The following is a 16,100-nucleotide window of genomic DNA, read 5'->3' as shown; positions in this document are numbered from 1 at the left end:
TTGCTTGCACTGCGCTGCCCTGACCTGCATTCCTTTTGGCTGACTTTTTTTTTTCGAGGTACAGTCTCACTCTAGCTCAGGCTGACCTGGAATTCACTATCTACTCTCAGGGTGGCCTTGAACTCACCACGATCCTCCTACCTCTGCCTCCCAAGGGCTGGGATTAAAGGTGTGCACCACCATGCCCGGCTTCGCTGATTTTTTAAACCTCATAGACTAAAGTGGTTCTTCTGTCCAGGATAATCCAAAAAAAAGAAAGGAAGAAAGAAAAGTGGTGTGGAGGGGGTTTGTTAACCACTTCAGGAACTTCAACTAGGCATTCTAAAGAATTTCTACATCTCCTAGAAACATTCTTGTTTCCCCAGGAGGTGGCAGCTCAGCTTCCCTTCCTAACAAGTGGGTTCATAATGGGACTTACTGAAATAAAGCAAAGGGTCTCTATCTGAAGAACTCTTGCTCCAGTGGAGGGGAAAAACAATTCTGTGTTTCCAGGGATCCAGCTCAACATCTAGGCTCTCCTGTTTTACAAGTTCAAACAAACTAACCAAATAAAATTACTCTAACTGTGTACTGCATGACAACCCAGCCTTTCATGGACAGAACTAAAAATGAAAATAATAATAATAATGACAACTGTACAAATCAGTGTGACTGTAACTTTGGATGGAGGTGTTCACAATAACTCAGCAACATCTATGCCATTATCAAGTTTACTTGTTATGATAATTCTGGTAATGTCTCATCTCTTTTACATTATCTATAAAAACAGGTTCAGACCACATCAGACACCACTGTGCCATTTGGTAAATAGTTCCAAAAATAGATTTCTAGACTTTCATGGTAAAGGAGAATTATGCCTTTCATTTCTGGTAGGAATAATTTCTGATAGTAAAAACTTCTGTTGATTTTTAGAGCATGTGCTTTATTGTTATGTTGACTTTATCTTCTCTCATCTACAGTCAGTCCATGCTCAGATAGTCCTAGAACAGTCTGACTCCATCTGCCCAAGTCCCTGGGATTACCCTCTGACAGTATATATTAATGGGAACCTTAAAGAAGCTGATCACTTGGCACTTTGAATATGGCTACAGACCATCCCTGTAAACCTCAATTTTTATTAAAAACTGTTACTAATACTCCCTTATATGTGTTTAAGGCATAGCTCCTAATGCCAACAGTATAGAAAGACACTCCAACACCCAGAGGTTCTCACTTGAGCCCAGGCTGACCTGTAACATTGTAGTCTCAGGTTGGCCTCAAACTCACAGCAATCCTCCTACCTCTGACAGGAGACAGAAATTGGCTAGGCAGTCAGGATAACAGAACCCCAAAAGTGAATAGGTTTCTTACATTTCCATATGAACTTTAACATGAGCCTTTCTATTTGGGGCATCTTAGAGAAGCAGCCATTTAACAATAGATATAATTATTTCATTATTTTAGTAACTAATATGTCTATATTGGTTATGTATGGTTAAATGCCAGCTCTAGATACAGCAAGAGTCATCAATAGTTCTGTGTGGGTCAAATGTACTATTTATTATTAGAAAAGTTGAGCTAGAGAGATGGCTTAGTGGTAAGGCACTTGCTTGCAATGCCTAAAGACCCAGGTTCAATTAGCTAGAGCTCACGTAAGCCAGATGCACATGGTGGTACATTTGTCTGGAGTTGGTTTGCAATGGCTGGAGGCCCAGGCATGCCCATTCTTTCTCCCTCCCTCTCTCTCCTCCCCCTTGTAAATAAATAAAATTAAATAACTTTAAAAAAAAGACAAGACACAATATTCTCAATGTCAAGCAGATCCTGGGACTGTCCAGCTGGAAGCCTCTGAAAGCTGCCTCCATAACATCCAGCAGCGCCCGCCCAGGACCAGCTCAGCCCCTGGGTCCTTGGTCATTGCTGCTCCACTTTTCACTCTCTCTACTTACCTGGATGCCTTTGATATTAGTGTGAGGCTCCCAGATACCAGAATTTTGTCTGAACATCACCACCAAGCCAGTGTGCTGGTACCGAGGTGCTCCCAGAACCAGACTTTGGATTCGGTTCCTCAAGATGACTGCAGAAGCATAACCTAAAAATGGTGCCTTAATAAGAAAAGTGCTTTCATGTTGGAATTAAGCACTTACCTGTGAAGCCTAAGGACCCTGGTTCAAGGCTCGATTCCCCAGGACCCATGTTAGCCAGATGCACACGGGGGAACATGCATCTGGAGTTTGTTTGCAGTGGCTAGAGGCCCTGGTGCGCCCATTCTCTCTCCCTCTCCCTCTCTCTCCCTCCCTCCCTCCTTCCCTCTTTCTCTCTCTGTCTGTCGCTGTCAAATAAATAAATAAAAACAAAAAAAGAAGAAAAGAAAAGAAAAGTGCTTTCCAGGCAGACCTTTCCACTCCTCCCCTTACACTATGCAGGCCCACCCTTGAATAGCAACAGTAGTGCAGTCCCATGCCTGGTGGTTTGGGTAACTACGCCCTGTTTATGGATGCACCTAAGATTAAATTTGATCTTTTTTGCTTTTGTAGCTACCCCAGGGACCAATGAAAGATCCAATAGCATCTATGCTAGTTGAATTACATGGCATTCCAACCCCTTCTGAGCGACCCCTGCCCTCCCTACTTACCCAGGTAAGCATCATTCATGTCTGAATCCACTCTGGTGGTGTTGATGAAGGTGACTCCATCCTTTGATGTATGGAGAAAGGCTCCACCTGCCCAGTCAAAGCTCCCCACAGAGCCCAGCAAGAGACCATTCTGAGGAAGAACAGGGTTGAGAGGAAAGAAGAGACTATGGCTGCCAGTCAGAAAGGAAACTCCTTGGCTGGGGATATGGCTCAGTCAGGAAAAAGCTTGCCTGCCAAGCATGACAATCTGAAGTCTCCAGAATCTCCAGAATCCATGCAAAAATGCCAGGCATGGTGACACATGTTTGTAAGCCCAGCAATGGGTAGGTAGATCACAGTAACCTAATTGGCAAGCACCAGGACAATGAAAAATCCTGTCACTAAATCACCAGCAAACTGATAAGAGAAATCCTGTCTCAAAAAAGGAAGATCACAAGCCAGGCATGGTGGCACATGCCTTTAATCCCAGAACTTGGGAGGCACAGATAGAAGGATCGCTATGAGTTCAAGGCCACCCAGAGACTATATAGTGAGTTCCAGGTCAACCTAGGCTAGAGTGAGACCCTACCTCGGAAAAAAAAAGTAAGATCACAATTGCAAGCCAGACATGCATGGTGGCACAAGCCTTTAGTCTCAGCACTCAGTAGGCAGAGGTATGAGGATCACCATGAGTTCAAGATCAGCCTGGACTACAGAGTGAGTTCCAAGTCAGCCTGGGCTAGAGCCAAAACAAAAGGGGGGGAGGCTGGAGACATGGCTTAGTGGTTAAGGCACTTGCCTGGGAAGTCTAAGGATCCAGGTTCAATTCCCCAATACTCATGTTAGCCAGATGCACAAAGTGACACATGCATCTAGAGTTTATTTGCAGTGGCTAGAAGCCCTGGCGCACCCACTCATTCTCTCTCTCTCTCCCCCTCCCTCCCTCCCTTTCTCTCTCTCTCTCTCTCTCTCTCTCTCTCTCTCTCTCTCTCTCTGTCTGTCTGTCTGTCTCAAATAATAAAATAAAAGGAAGACTGTTCCTAAAGGTCAACATCTGAGTTGTCCTATGGCCTCTCAGGCACACATATACACATTCATCCATACACTCACAAACATGCACCCACACACATGCATAAGAAAAAAGGAACTGCCCTACAAGAACCCATCACAGAGAAGCTCCCAAACCTCTTCTCTCTTGTTGCCCACATCCCTATCCCCTGTCTAGTGGAAGACCACTTACAGAAGTGATGGCAGCACTGAAGCCCTCCTGTGACATCTCATGCTCAAAGGAGCTGGTACTTCCTGTCTGTGTACCTGTAAGGAGAACAGTTTTCTACATGAAAACAACCACAAGACCATAGAACAGACGCCAGAACTCAGTGCTGCCAGAGAAACAGGCTCAGACAAGGTCTGTTGTTGAACTGGAAAGCAGATAGTCCTTAAAGGGATAGCAGCTTTGCAGCTCCAGCTACCTTTTCACAAATGAGAATATGGTCCCGAGGGTGACTAACCTTGCAACTTTTCAATAGAAGCCATAAATCCAGATTATATCTGGTATTTCATAATTTGGCAAGTCATTGATTTATAATTTGTAATCCCAGCACTCAGAAGACTGAAGCAGGAGAACTGCCGAAAGTTTGAAGTCAGCCTGGGCTACAAAATGAGACCTTGTCTCAAAAACATGCCCCATCTGGGTATGGTGGCATATATCTTTTAGTCCCATCCCTCAAGAACCTGAGATAGGAGGATCAACATAAGTTCAAGACCAACTTGGGTTACAAAGTGAGTTCCAGATCAACTGGGGCTAGAGTGAGACCCTGCCTCAAAATAAAACATACTCGCAAAAAAACTAAGAACAACAAAATTCTCTAATTTGTAAAATGATTCAAAAAGCATTTATCAAGGCTGGAGGGATGGTTTAGCAGTTAAGGGGCTTTCCTGCAGAGCTAAAAGATCCAGGTTCAATTCCCCAGGACCCACGTAAGCCAGATGCACAAGGCGGCACATGTGTCTGTAGTTTGTTTGCAGCGGCTGGAGGCCCTGGCACACCCATTCTCTTTGTCTCTGCTCCTCCCTCTCTGTCTCTTAAATAAATAAATAACATTTATTAGGCACCTTCTATGCAGCAGGTAATATTCCAGGCAAAGGGAATGCAACGATACACCAAACAATGTTGACAACATTCAAATTTTGAGGAAAATATTGTATAGAATTTGACTCCACTACATTACAATTCAGCATCTTACAGCTTGGACCTGAAAAACTAGAGACAAAAATCTAGCTTCAAGCCAGGCATGGTGGTGCACACCTTTAATCCCAGCACTTGAGGCAAAGGTAGGAGGATTGAGACTACAGAATGAATTCCAGGTCAGCCTGAGATAGAGTGAGACAAAACAAAACAAAAAAACCTAACGTCACTTGTTTCAAAGGAATGGACCAAGTTTGCCCCAAGTGGCTTGGAAAGAACTGGCACCCAGGGTCAAGACATCAAGTAGGAAGGTCTAATCTGCACGGCAAGCTACTCTGGGAACACGGATGTCTGACTCGCCTTCAATTGCAAAGATCTTTTCCTGAAGCTGGCTCTGAATGGTCTTCAGAGCTTCAAAGTTGTTTACCCGGAACACATAATCACGAGCTGGCTTAGATGCAATGGCATTAAGCTCTTGGCGGGATCTGTCACTGTTGAAGGCATCTCCGACCTGTTACCAAGGAACACAAGTCAAATCAGACACTCTTCGGGGAAGGAGTATCATCTAGCAAAGAAAATCCCCTAGGGAAAAATCTGAAACACTGTCATATGATTGCTCACCAGAAGACCACTACAAAGGGCCACCAGGGGTAGTTGGACAGGTGGTACAAGGTACAGGGAAAGATTCACAGCGTTTGACCCGTTTGCTATACCAGGCTTCCTGGTGTAATGTCTGTCTCCCCAGCCCCCACCCGCCACCAGAGAAAGGAAAACCTAAAGGCACTTCTATGCCAAACTATGTACTTATGATGGTACCTTTCTCTGTGTCATATACTGTGCTGTGGAAGGTAGACAACACACTTGATCCTCATGCTTGACCTCTTCCTGTACCCAAGCCTCTTCCCAATCTTTGCCATGATTATTATCAGATATGATGAAAACAGAGACTTGCAAAAGCATCTACAACATTTCCCATTTCTTACTTCTCTGTCTTCATCTTAAAGAATGCTCAGGCTAGTCTACTGGAGAATGAACCCTGGGAGCAAAGAGCCGAGTTACCCCATTTATTCTCATCAAAGCCATCTGTCCAACAGACAAGCAGAACTAGCAACTAGAAATGGAGAGGGTCCAGGCAAGATAGCACATCGGGTCACTAATCTCTATTGATTACAGATGTGTAATTGAGACCAGAAAAATTACCAGGCAACCCATAGGTGATATTCTATTAAACTAATGAATCTTGGGGATCATATGCTACACATACAGCATTGTGACAATAGATTCATGTTGCAGTCACCTTCACATTCAATCAAACCACCACACTATGTGACAGTGGGATATGTGGGCTAGAAATGACCCTTTAATTACTAATATTTACGCACTGAAGGGAGGGCACATCAAAACAGAACCCATCTCAGAACCATTTCCTACCCCAATGACATAGCGAATGACCCCAGCTCTGTCTGCCTGAGGGATGACATCCACATAGTCCAAGGGATCGCCAAACTTTTCTCCATCTGTGATGACAACTAGGATCTTAACAGCATTCTCTCGGGCTCCACTGGTACTCTGAAAAAGTTCTGTTCTATGGATAGAAGACAGAAGAGAACAACAAAGTCAGGCACAACTACACAGAAATCTATGAACATGAGGGAGAAGATGTCATGAGCGACAGACACAGATGTAGCTGGGCCTTATGTGGCCCTGAGTTATTGCTTGTCTGTGGCAGTCTTGACAGACCTCAAGCCATTCTCATATCTCCACCTACAAAATGGTGGAATTACAGACATACAGTATCACATCCAGCCCACTCATTTAGAAAAACATGCAAGGAAATCGACTTGTTTGATCTTCACCAAACCTCTCCCAGAATACTTGACCAGATTTCTAGCTCATCTTCCTATACACTCTTGTCCAAACCCTACAGCCACTTTTACCTGTATATCCAAAGCAGAGCAAACTTTAAAAAGAGATATGGGGTGTCCCTGCCTTACGATCCACCATAGATCCACATCAGCTACAAGGGTGGCTTTGGCAGCTTGGACTCAGCCATTTTTATTTGCTTGCTTTTTTTGTTTGTTCTATTTTGTTTTGTTCTTACCTTGCTAGGGATCAAACCCAGGGCCTCGCACATGAGGAGCCAGCACTCTACCCTTGAGCCACATCTCTACAATAGACTCAACCCATCCCTCCAACCTCTCCCTTCAGAGGCTTTTCCCTTGCTGCCTCCTTTTCACTGCCACTTTTACTCTCAACCTGTATTTTCATAAACATTCTGCAAATAGTCTTCCCCTCAAACTTTTTCCCTTGCTGGTCCCCCACTGGAGAATACTTTACCCCACCCCTGTCAGCAATTCCTCTCAGCCTTAATATCCTCCTCCTTCTTCCACCAAAAGTAAAGTGGGAGCCAGGCGTAATGGCACACACCTTTAATCCCAGCACTTGGGAGGCAGAGGTAGGAGGATCACTGTGAGTTCAAGGTCACCCTGAAACTACACAGTGAATTCCAGGTCAGCCTGGGCTATAGTGAGACCCTAGCTCAAAGAAACAAAAAAAGGGGGGGTTGGAGATGGCTTAGCAGTTAAGGTGCTTGCCTGCATAGCCTAAGGACCCACGTTCTATTCCCCAGGTCCCACATAAGCCAGACACACAAGGTGACTCAAGCATACAAGGTCACACATGTACACAAAATGTTGCATGCATCTGGAGTTCGATTGTAGTAGCTGGAGGCCCTGGTATGCCAATTCTCTCTCTCTCTCTCTCTCTCTCTCTCTCTCTTCCTCATTCTCTCTCACTCACTCTCTCTCTCTCTCTCGCTCTCATAAAAAAAAATGCCAAAATAAAAAAGCAACGAGAGGACTGGGGAGATTTCTCAGTGGTTAAAGGTACTTGCTTGCAAAGCCTGATGTCCCCAGGTTCTATTCCCCAGTGCCCACATCAGGTCAGATGCACAAACTGCACATGCATCTGGAGTCAGTTTGCAACAGGAGAAGGCATTAGCACACCAATTCTCCATCTCTCTCTCATAAATAAATAACTTTTTAAATTAAAGTGGGAAGAACTTACACTACTTTGTGGATCCCCGTGGCAGTGTGTGTCCTCCCAAACAGCTGTTCTATTGGGGTCACCAGTGACCCTGGGCTAGGGTTTTTCTTGAATTTGCTGAAGGTGAAGTGAGTCCGGAAGTCTTCGGAGTACTGCATCAGGGCGAACTGGGGACAGGACACTGGCATTATGCCGGGGAAGATGCCTCCTGACGCGTGCCGCTCAAACCGTGAAATAGCCCCATTTCCAAAGTCCTCCTCAGCTCCAGCCTTATGTGGACTTCATGGCCCAGGCCCATCCCTATCAATTAGTCAGAACCCCGGCTTTAACAGAGGTAAAAGCATGCTGATGCTGCATGCAAACAAAACAGACAGGGGCTGGGATAACGGCTCAGCTATTAAAGACGCTTCCTTGCAAAGCCTGTGGCCTGGATTCAATTCCTGAGTACTCATGCAAAGCCAGATGCACAAAGTGGCCCATGTGTCTGGAGTTTGTTTACAGTAGTAAGAGGCCCTGGCAAGAAAGTTTTTTAGATATTTTTTTTAAAAAACAGAAAAAAAAATCATGAAATAACATAGCAACTGATTGTGAATTTGGCAATGTCTCTAATACCTGGTTGACATGCATTTGACAGTCTTATTTAACATATTCCTTAACCTATCCATTGGCCCTCACCAAGGTTTTGGACTTTCTGAACTGGTCCATCACAGTTGAGACAAACTCCTTCATCTTCTGAAAATCACTGGGGTTGATGCTACCAGAACCATCAATCAAGAAGGCAATGTCACTCTCCTGCTGAGGACATTCTAGGCAAGAAAAAAAAAAATGTGTGAATTAATTAAGTAATTAGAAATGCATCTTTCATGTCAGCTCTCAGGTGGACAAGGTACCAAGATAAAATCATGAACAGATTTCTTGAACATCAGCCAGATGACTGATTAGAAGCTCCTAGTTCTCCTTCACCACACACAAAAAAGGCCAGAGCCACAAACACCAAATTTGGATGAAAGTAAAAGCGGGTGCCAGAGTGCATCAATATGACAGACACTCTGGAAAGCACAGAATCCCAGGCTTGCTACACAGAGAATGGAAGGGCACACCTGAGCCCCACTCCTCAGACCCCAGCCAAGATCAGTGTGGAACTATCTGGGACTTCTCCCTGGGGGTGGAGTGAGCTCTGTAAGAAGATGCTGTCAGCTACCACCACCTTGGACACCCACAGTCCTCACAGGCACTAAGTCCAGCTGAAGGAGCTGCTGGAATCACATGACTCTGCTCCCCCAGAGAAGAAGCCAATGCCTGCAAGTGTATGTTCTGTTCCAGGGCTGACTGGCATCCTCCCACCACTGAGGTTGAACTGCTGCCCACCTCGTGATCCACCATCCCCAAGCCAGGTGGTGGCTGCACCCTTCTCCTGGGAGCCCAATTTGGTGCCTCCAGGAGCCGGCTCATCAGATCTAGCAGCCTGCTACAGCTGAGATAGAAGCCCCAAGAGGTACATTGGCATCATTTCCTTAGTTGTTCAGCATCTGAAGATGGCTGCACAGTCAGAACCAAAGTCATGATAAAAACACCACCAAAATGTCTCTAAACAAGCACTTTACTAACATCCTGAGGAACAACCACTGCCACCAAGTGTTCAGGCTTCAGATCTAACAGCGACAGCAGTAGCGACCCAATGCCAGAAATGGAACATGGACCAGAAGGTAGAGAAAGAACCTTTTGCAGTGTTACGCAGAAGAGTTCTAAGACACCCCAGATGAGAGTAACATCCAGGCACAGCTAGGCCAAACCACTGAGACCCTGGCCAGGTCAACAAGGAGGAGTTAGCCAGTCCACAATTTCAAGAGGCTTGCCTAGAGAAGGACTACATAAGGGGTCATGCCAGCAGAACCCTGATCAAGGGATGAACATTGCTCTAAGGTAGGTGAACTATAGCTCCCAAACTGTAGCTCTCCGTTTAAAAGGTGGCATTTGGGGTAATGGAGGCTCTAGGAAAGGCTACAGTGGAGGTAGGTAGAGCCATGGGTCTTGGCAGAGTCAGTGGTAGAGGTCAGGATATGACAGGTCAGAAAGAGAGAAAGCATGGAGGTTGAAGCTGCGGTGTAAACAAGGAGCAGAGGGGCAACCAAATGGATGCACATATGTCAGCAATTAAGGACGCCTGAATGCTGAGCTGGACACCTACATGACACAGACAGCTCTAAAACCCAATGACTGAAGCTTGTCTGCCTACCCTTCTGAGAGAGATTCTTGTTAAAGTGATGATATCTATAAAGAACCCTGAATAACCAATGAAAAGAAGCCAGATTGGTGCTGGAAGGACCCACTACAGTAGGCTGCATGAGAAACAAGGCCAAAGAAGCCTTTCAAGAAATTTAGTGCTGCATGTTCTCTCTCATATGTGGATCCTAGATACAGATGACTGGGCTTCTGCGTGAGAAGGAAAATACTTGGTAGCAGAGGCCAGTAAGGTAAAAAGGAGACATAAAGGGAAGAGAAAGGAAGGGAGGAGGATACTTAATAGGTTGATATTGTATATATGTAAGTACAATGATTGTAATGGGGAGGTAATATGATGGAGAATGGAATTTCAAAGGGGAAAGTGTGGGGGTGGGGAGGTGGGAATTACCATGGGATATTTTTTTATAATCATGGAAAATGTTAATAAAAATAAAAAAAGAAAAGAAATTTAGTGCTGAAAGAGAACAGAGATGGCAGAAGGTGAGGAAGGGCCTGGATAGGAGGAAATTGGCTTCATTGACCTTAGTCTGGGTCATCTCCTGTGCATGTCTGCAAGCATAAAAGATATGGAGAGCCCCTGACAACAGGATTAGAAATGTGGACTCCTTAGCTGAGGCCTGAGGGAGTCTCAAAGCTAGAGTGGGGGAATCTGTTACGGCAAAAGAAGAAACTGATCTTTCTTTGAAACCAGTGGAATACTTCCAAGGATGGAGCCATTATGGAAATGTGGAAAATGAATGAGAGATTTTGTTTTTCTATGAGAGGGAAGGATGATTATCAAAGAGTTTGAGAAGGAAAAATAAAAGGAAGAAATATCTGCTTTTGGGGCTGGATAAGTGGTTCAGCAGTTAACGGCACTTGCTTTTAAAGCCGGATGGCCTGGGTTCAACTCCCCAGTATCCATATAAAGTCAGATACAAAAGTGGTATATACCTCTGGAGTTCATTTGCAATAGCAGGAGGCTCTGGTGTACCTATCCCCTTTGCTTTCAAATAAATAAATAAATAAGTTTTTTAAAAAAGAAAGAGCTAGGTGTGGTGGCACATCCCTTTAATCCCAGCACTCAGAAGGCTGAGGTAGGAGGGTTGCTGTGAATTTGAGGCCAGCCTGAGATTACATAATGAATTACAAGTCAGCCTGGGCTAGAGCAAGACAGACCTTGCCTCAAAAAAGGGGGGAGCTGGAGAGATGGCTTAGTGATTAAGGCATTTGCCTGCAAAGCCAAAGGACCCAGGTTCGATTTCCCCAGGACCCATGTAAGCCAGATGCACAAGGGGACACATGCATTTGGAGTTCATTTGCAGTGGCTAGAGGCCCTGGCATGCCCACTCTCTCTGTCTCTCTCTCTAATAAATAAATAAAAACTTTTTTAAAAAAGATATATACACCTTTGGCTCCACAATCAACTTGAAAACTGGCCAAGCACTGGAGGAAAGCAGCTTGAAGTAGGTATTCAATCCTCATTCTCTTTCAATCAGAAAATGTTTAGGATGGGACTGGGGAGATGGCTTAATGGTCAAGGAGCATGCTTGCGGAGCCTAAGGACCCAGGTTCAATCCTCCAAGTCCCACATAAGCCGAATGCTAATAGTGGCACATGCATCTGGAGTTTGTCTACAGTGGCTAGAAGCTCTGGCATGCCCAGTCTCTCTCTCTCTCTCTCTCCCTCACTCCCTCCCTCTCTTTCTCTCTGTCTGTCTGTCTCTCTCTCTCTCTCTCTCACTGTAATAAATAAATAAAATATTTTTTAAAAAAGAAAATGTTTAGGGAACAGGGGTGTGGCAGGCAACCACCAAACTCCCTATGATTTCTACCTCTAATAATAACACACTTATATAGTCCCCTTCCCCTAAGTATGTGATATACTTTTTGGTTTATTTGGTTGTTTTATTTTTTTGAGATAAAGTTTCATGTACACCAGGCTGGCCTCAAATTCACTATGTAGCTAAAGATGACCATGAGCTTCTAATCCTCCTACCTTCACCTCCCACATACTAGGATTACAGATATGCACCCCCACACTTCGGCTAAACTGTATTTTATTTTATTTTTTCTATTTACTTGAGATGGAGGGAGAAAGGAACAGAGAGAGAGTGAGCATGCCAGGGCCTCCAGCCACTGCAAATGAACACCAGGTTCATTTGCCACCATGTGCATCTGGCTTACATGGGTACTGGGGAATCAAACCTTGGTCCTTAGGTTTGCAGGCAGTACTTTAACCAATAAGCCATCTCTCCAGCCCTTAAGCTATATTTTTTATTCACTTCAAAGGAACAGAATGCTGCAGAAATAATGAGATGTTAATTCTGAGATCGGGGAGAAAAAGATAAGAGTTCTGTCATGGATTCTGTCTCCCTGCCTTCCTTCCTTCTCCTTCTTCCTATATCCCTCCTTTTCACCCTTCTTCTCTCTTCTTGTCCCATCCCCTCTTCTTGTTTCTCTTCCTTCTTTCTCTGCCCTCTCCCAAACCCCACTGCATCCCCTTCTCCTTGGCTCTAAGGAGAGCCCAGATGACATTTTGTAAGCTACAGTATGGAATAGCCCGTGTGACGGGCAGCTGAGGGAGTCTCTCTAACCAACAGCCCACAGAAACCAAGGTCCTGGGTTCAGCAGTGATGGACATGAACTTGGAAGTAGACATTTCCAAAGTCAAACCTTCAAATGAGACCAAAGCCCTAGTAGAACAACTTGACTTCAATTTCATGAGAGACTCAGGGGCAATGGCTAAGACATCCCCAGATTCCTGACTCACCAAAATTTTAAGATGGTGTTTGTGGTTTTAAACTGCTAAATTTGTCCAACAGCAATAGATACAAGGGCCTATTGAACACGTTGGACAGTATTCTTGCTCTCATGCAGCCTGCCTTACAGAAGAAAGGAACGATAACAAATAGGTAAACTGAGAGTCCGCGTGAGATGGCAGCACAGGACGTTGTAGTGAGGAGTAATGGTGGGATGATCAGAAAGGCCTTCAAGGGGTGAGCTTTAAAAAAACTTCAGTCTAATATTTTATTTATTTATTTAAGAGAGAGAGAAAGAGGCAAATAAAGAGAGGAAGAGAGAGAGAGGGAGAGAAAGGCAAATAAAGAGGAGAGAGAGAGTGAGTCAGAGAAAGAGGCAAATAAAAAGAAGAGAGAGAGAGAGAGAAGAGCCATGCCAGGGCCTCCAACCACTGCAAACGAACTCTAAATGCATTCACCACCTTGTGCATCTGACGTGTGTGGGTCCTGGGGAGTTGAACCTAGGTCCTTAGATTTCTCAGGCAAGTTCCTTAACCACTAGGCCATCTCTCCAGCCCTGAGGTGATCTTGTTTTGAGACAGTCTTGCTATATAGCTCAGACTGGCCTTGAGTCCACTCTTCCTGCCTCAGCCACAGGTGCTGAGTTTACATGCATGAACCATGCACATCTGGGAAGATAGAACACGGGTGATAATGATGGGATGTCAGCTGAGATTTGAGAAAAGGGTCTCCCAGGATAAAGGAATCGCCAGTGCAACATCCCCAAGGACAGCTTGGTAGAATGCATGGAGAAGAGGCAGCAGGAAGGACTTGACGGAGCCAGAGCCTATGGCAGGCAGAACGGATGGAGGGGAATTGAGGAAGTAATCAGGAACTATACATCTGCACCACCAAATGCTGTACCCGGGAGATCTGGGCACTTGCTCTAAGGACACTGGCTGCTATATCTATGAAGTCAGGTGGCCTGATCCTTTTTCTTCCCCAGAATTGAGTGGCTAATGAGGCATTTTTTTAAAAAATACACTTCCCTTAAACTCTCTCCTCAAAGGACCCAGGTTTCCTCATCCTCCTTTACCCAGGCCCTGAGTTACCCCATAGACCATGAGCAGCCACCGTTCCAGTCCTGCCCACCCTGTACTCTCTGTCAAAAGGGACCTACCTCTGAGGAACCGTGGGAACTGCTGAGGCTGCTGCCGCAGGTTGGAGCCAAACAGGAAGCAGAAGCCATTCACGTACATGTTCTCCTTACATGCTTGGTGCACAGTGGGGCCACAGGCCTAAGGGAAAAATAGCAGTGGAAGCGGCCCTCCTTCCTCCTGCCTTCCCAATCCAGCACTTCTACCTTCCATAAGAGCCCCAGCCCATCAGCCCTCAGGTCCCCCAACATCTTCTTATGACCCAGAGCAACTCACAAGCAACTGGGAGGGGTTGGTCGCTGCAGCCAAGGACAGGCCCAAGGACATATTCACAGCCTCTGGGGGTACTGAAGAGATATTGCATGGTCATAATCAGCACAATGTGAGGGGCTGTGTAAAAGCTGGGCAGGCATATGATAGATACTTGCACACCCATATTCACAATAGCCAAGATCTTAGGAATCTGCCTAGATGCTAGGTAACAGGTGAATGGATAAAGGATATGTGGCATATTACACAATGAAGGGGTTTTTTAATGTTCTATTTTATTTATTTGACAGAGAAAGAAGGAAAGAAAGAGAGAGAATATGGGCGTGCCAGGGCCTCCAGCCACTGCAAACGAACTCCAGATGCATGCGCCCCCTTGTGCATCTGAGTAACGTGGGTCCTAGGAAATCAAACCTGGGTCCTTTGGCTTTGTAGGCAAACGCCTTAATTGCTAAGCCATCCCTCCAGCCCCACAACGGAGTTTTATTCAGCCACAAGGAAGGATATTATGTTATTTATAGGAAAGTGGGTGGAACTGAAGATCATCATATTAAGCCAAGCAAGTCAGACTCAGAAAGACAAATACTGCATGTTTTCTTTCATATAAGGAATCTAGACTTTAAAGGGAAGACTAATTGAAGTGGAGCCTAGAAAGACGAGGGAGGAGACAATCGAGAATTAAGGAGGGAGAAGGGATTAAAGTGCATTCTACACATTATTAAAATGTCATAATAACACCCATTCTTTTGACAATATACACTGATTTTTTTTTTAAGAATGGAGCCGCCCTCACTTCAGCCTGGTGGACATAAGTCTGACTGGTCAAGAAGCACTCAGATCATTAGAAACATGCATAAAGGGGCTGTCTGAAGTGGTTTGAGCTACAGATAAAGCAGAGGCTAGGGAGCCACATGCTCTTTGTCTACCACAAATCCCCCAGACACAGGAATGCCTGACAAATACACGTGTGTCCACAGGTAGACTCCTGACCTGGGGCCCCAAGCAGAGCCATGACTCACCCTGCAGGTGGATGGGTTCACACCTGTTGGTGCTGTAGTCACACTGGTACAGGCCACCTGTTTGGTTAGCAACCTTTGTCTCCTGGGGGGCTCCAACAACCACCCTGGGGAAAGAGAGGGAAATAAAAAGAAAGTTCTGGGGGCTGGAGAGATGACTCAGCAATTACAGATGCTTGTTTGCAAGCCTGCCAGTCATGGTTCAATTCCTTGATACACATGTAAAGCCAGATGCACTACGTGGGGCACGTGTTTGGAGTTTGTGTGCAGTGACAAGAGGCTTTAGTGCACCCATTCTCTCTCTCTCTCTCTCTCTCTCTTTCTCTCTCTCCCTCCCTCTCTCCCTCTCACTGTCTCTCTCTCTTTCTCAGACAATTTTTTTAAAAAATAAAGAATGTCATATGAAGTTCTACCACCCAGAGAAATGTGGGACCCTCACATGGATTCTTCCATCCTATAAGTAGGAAAGAAAAAATGAGCTGGATGTGGAGGTGCACACCTTTAATCCCAGCACTCGGGAGGCAGAGGTAGGAGGATTGCCATGAATTCAAGGCCACCCTGAGACTACATAGTGAATTCCAGGTCAACCTGGGCTAGAGTGAGATCCTACCTCAAAAAAAGGGGGGGGGGGGCTGGAGAGATGGCTTAGCGGTTAAGCGCTTGCCTGTGAAGCCTAAGGACCCCGGTTCGAGGCTCAGTTCCCCAGGTCCCACGTTAGCCAGATGCACAAGGGGGCGCACGCGTCTGGAGTTCGTTTGCAGAGGCTGGAAGCCCTGGCGCGCCCATTCTCTCTCTCTCCCTCTATCTGTCTTTCTCTCTATGTCTGTCACTCTCAAATAAATAAATAAAAAAATTTAAAAAAAAAAGGGGG

General features: G+C 45.4%; 2 protein-coding genes across 4 annotated transcripts in view; one reads left to right on the top strand and one right to left on the bottom strand.

The window, feature by feature from the left end:
- The window catches only part of Znf668 (zinc finger protein 668), a 704,021-nt gene that overhangs the window by 378,799 nt on the left and 309,122 nt on the right, over positions 1 to 16,100 (top strand). The window lies entirely within an intron of this gene.
- Itgam (integrin subunit alpha M) overlaps positions 1 to 16,100 on the bottom strand; it is a 68,535-nt gene that overhangs the window by 41,290 nt on the left and 11,145 nt on the right. For all 3 annotated transcript variants that reach the window (XM_004671036.2, XM_045131588.1, XM_004671037.2), the window contains exons 3-12: positions 15,233 to 15,336; positions 14,223 to 14,293; positions 13,970 to 14,087; positions 8,502 to 8,632; positions 7,848 to 7,993; positions 6,213 to 6,366; positions 5,142 to 5,292; positions 3,834 to 3,907; positions 2,615 to 2,744; positions 1,929 to 2,071 (exon numbers count right to left, since the gene is read on the bottom strand). In XM_004671036.2, the coding sequence (XP_004671093.2) occupies positions 1,929 to 2,071; positions 2,615 to 2,744; positions 3,834 to 3,907; positions 5,142 to 5,292; positions 6,213 to 6,366; positions 7,848 to 7,993; positions 8,502 to 8,632; positions 13,970 to 14,087; positions 14,223 to 14,293; positions 15,233 to 15,336 (1,222 nt within the window). The remainder of the gene's footprint in view (positions 1 to 1,928; positions 2,072 to 2,614; positions 2,745 to 3,833; positions 3,908 to 5,141; positions 5,293 to 6,212; positions 6,367 to 7,847; positions 7,994 to 8,501; positions 8,633 to 13,969; positions 14,088 to 14,222; positions 14,294 to 15,232; positions 15,337 to 16,100) is intronic.

Source organism: Jaculus jaculus, chromosome 12, assembly GCF_020740685.1.
Source record: "Jaculus jaculus isolate mJacJac1 chromosome 12, mJacJac1.mat.Y.cur, whole genome shotgun sequence".
In the NCBI taxonomy this organism is placed as follows: Eukaryota; Metazoa; Chordata; class Mammalia; order Rodentia; family Dipodidae; genus Jaculus; species Jaculus jaculus.
The sequence above is the reverse complement of the archived record's forward strand: the minus strand, read 5'-3'. Positions and strand labels throughout refer to the sequence as shown.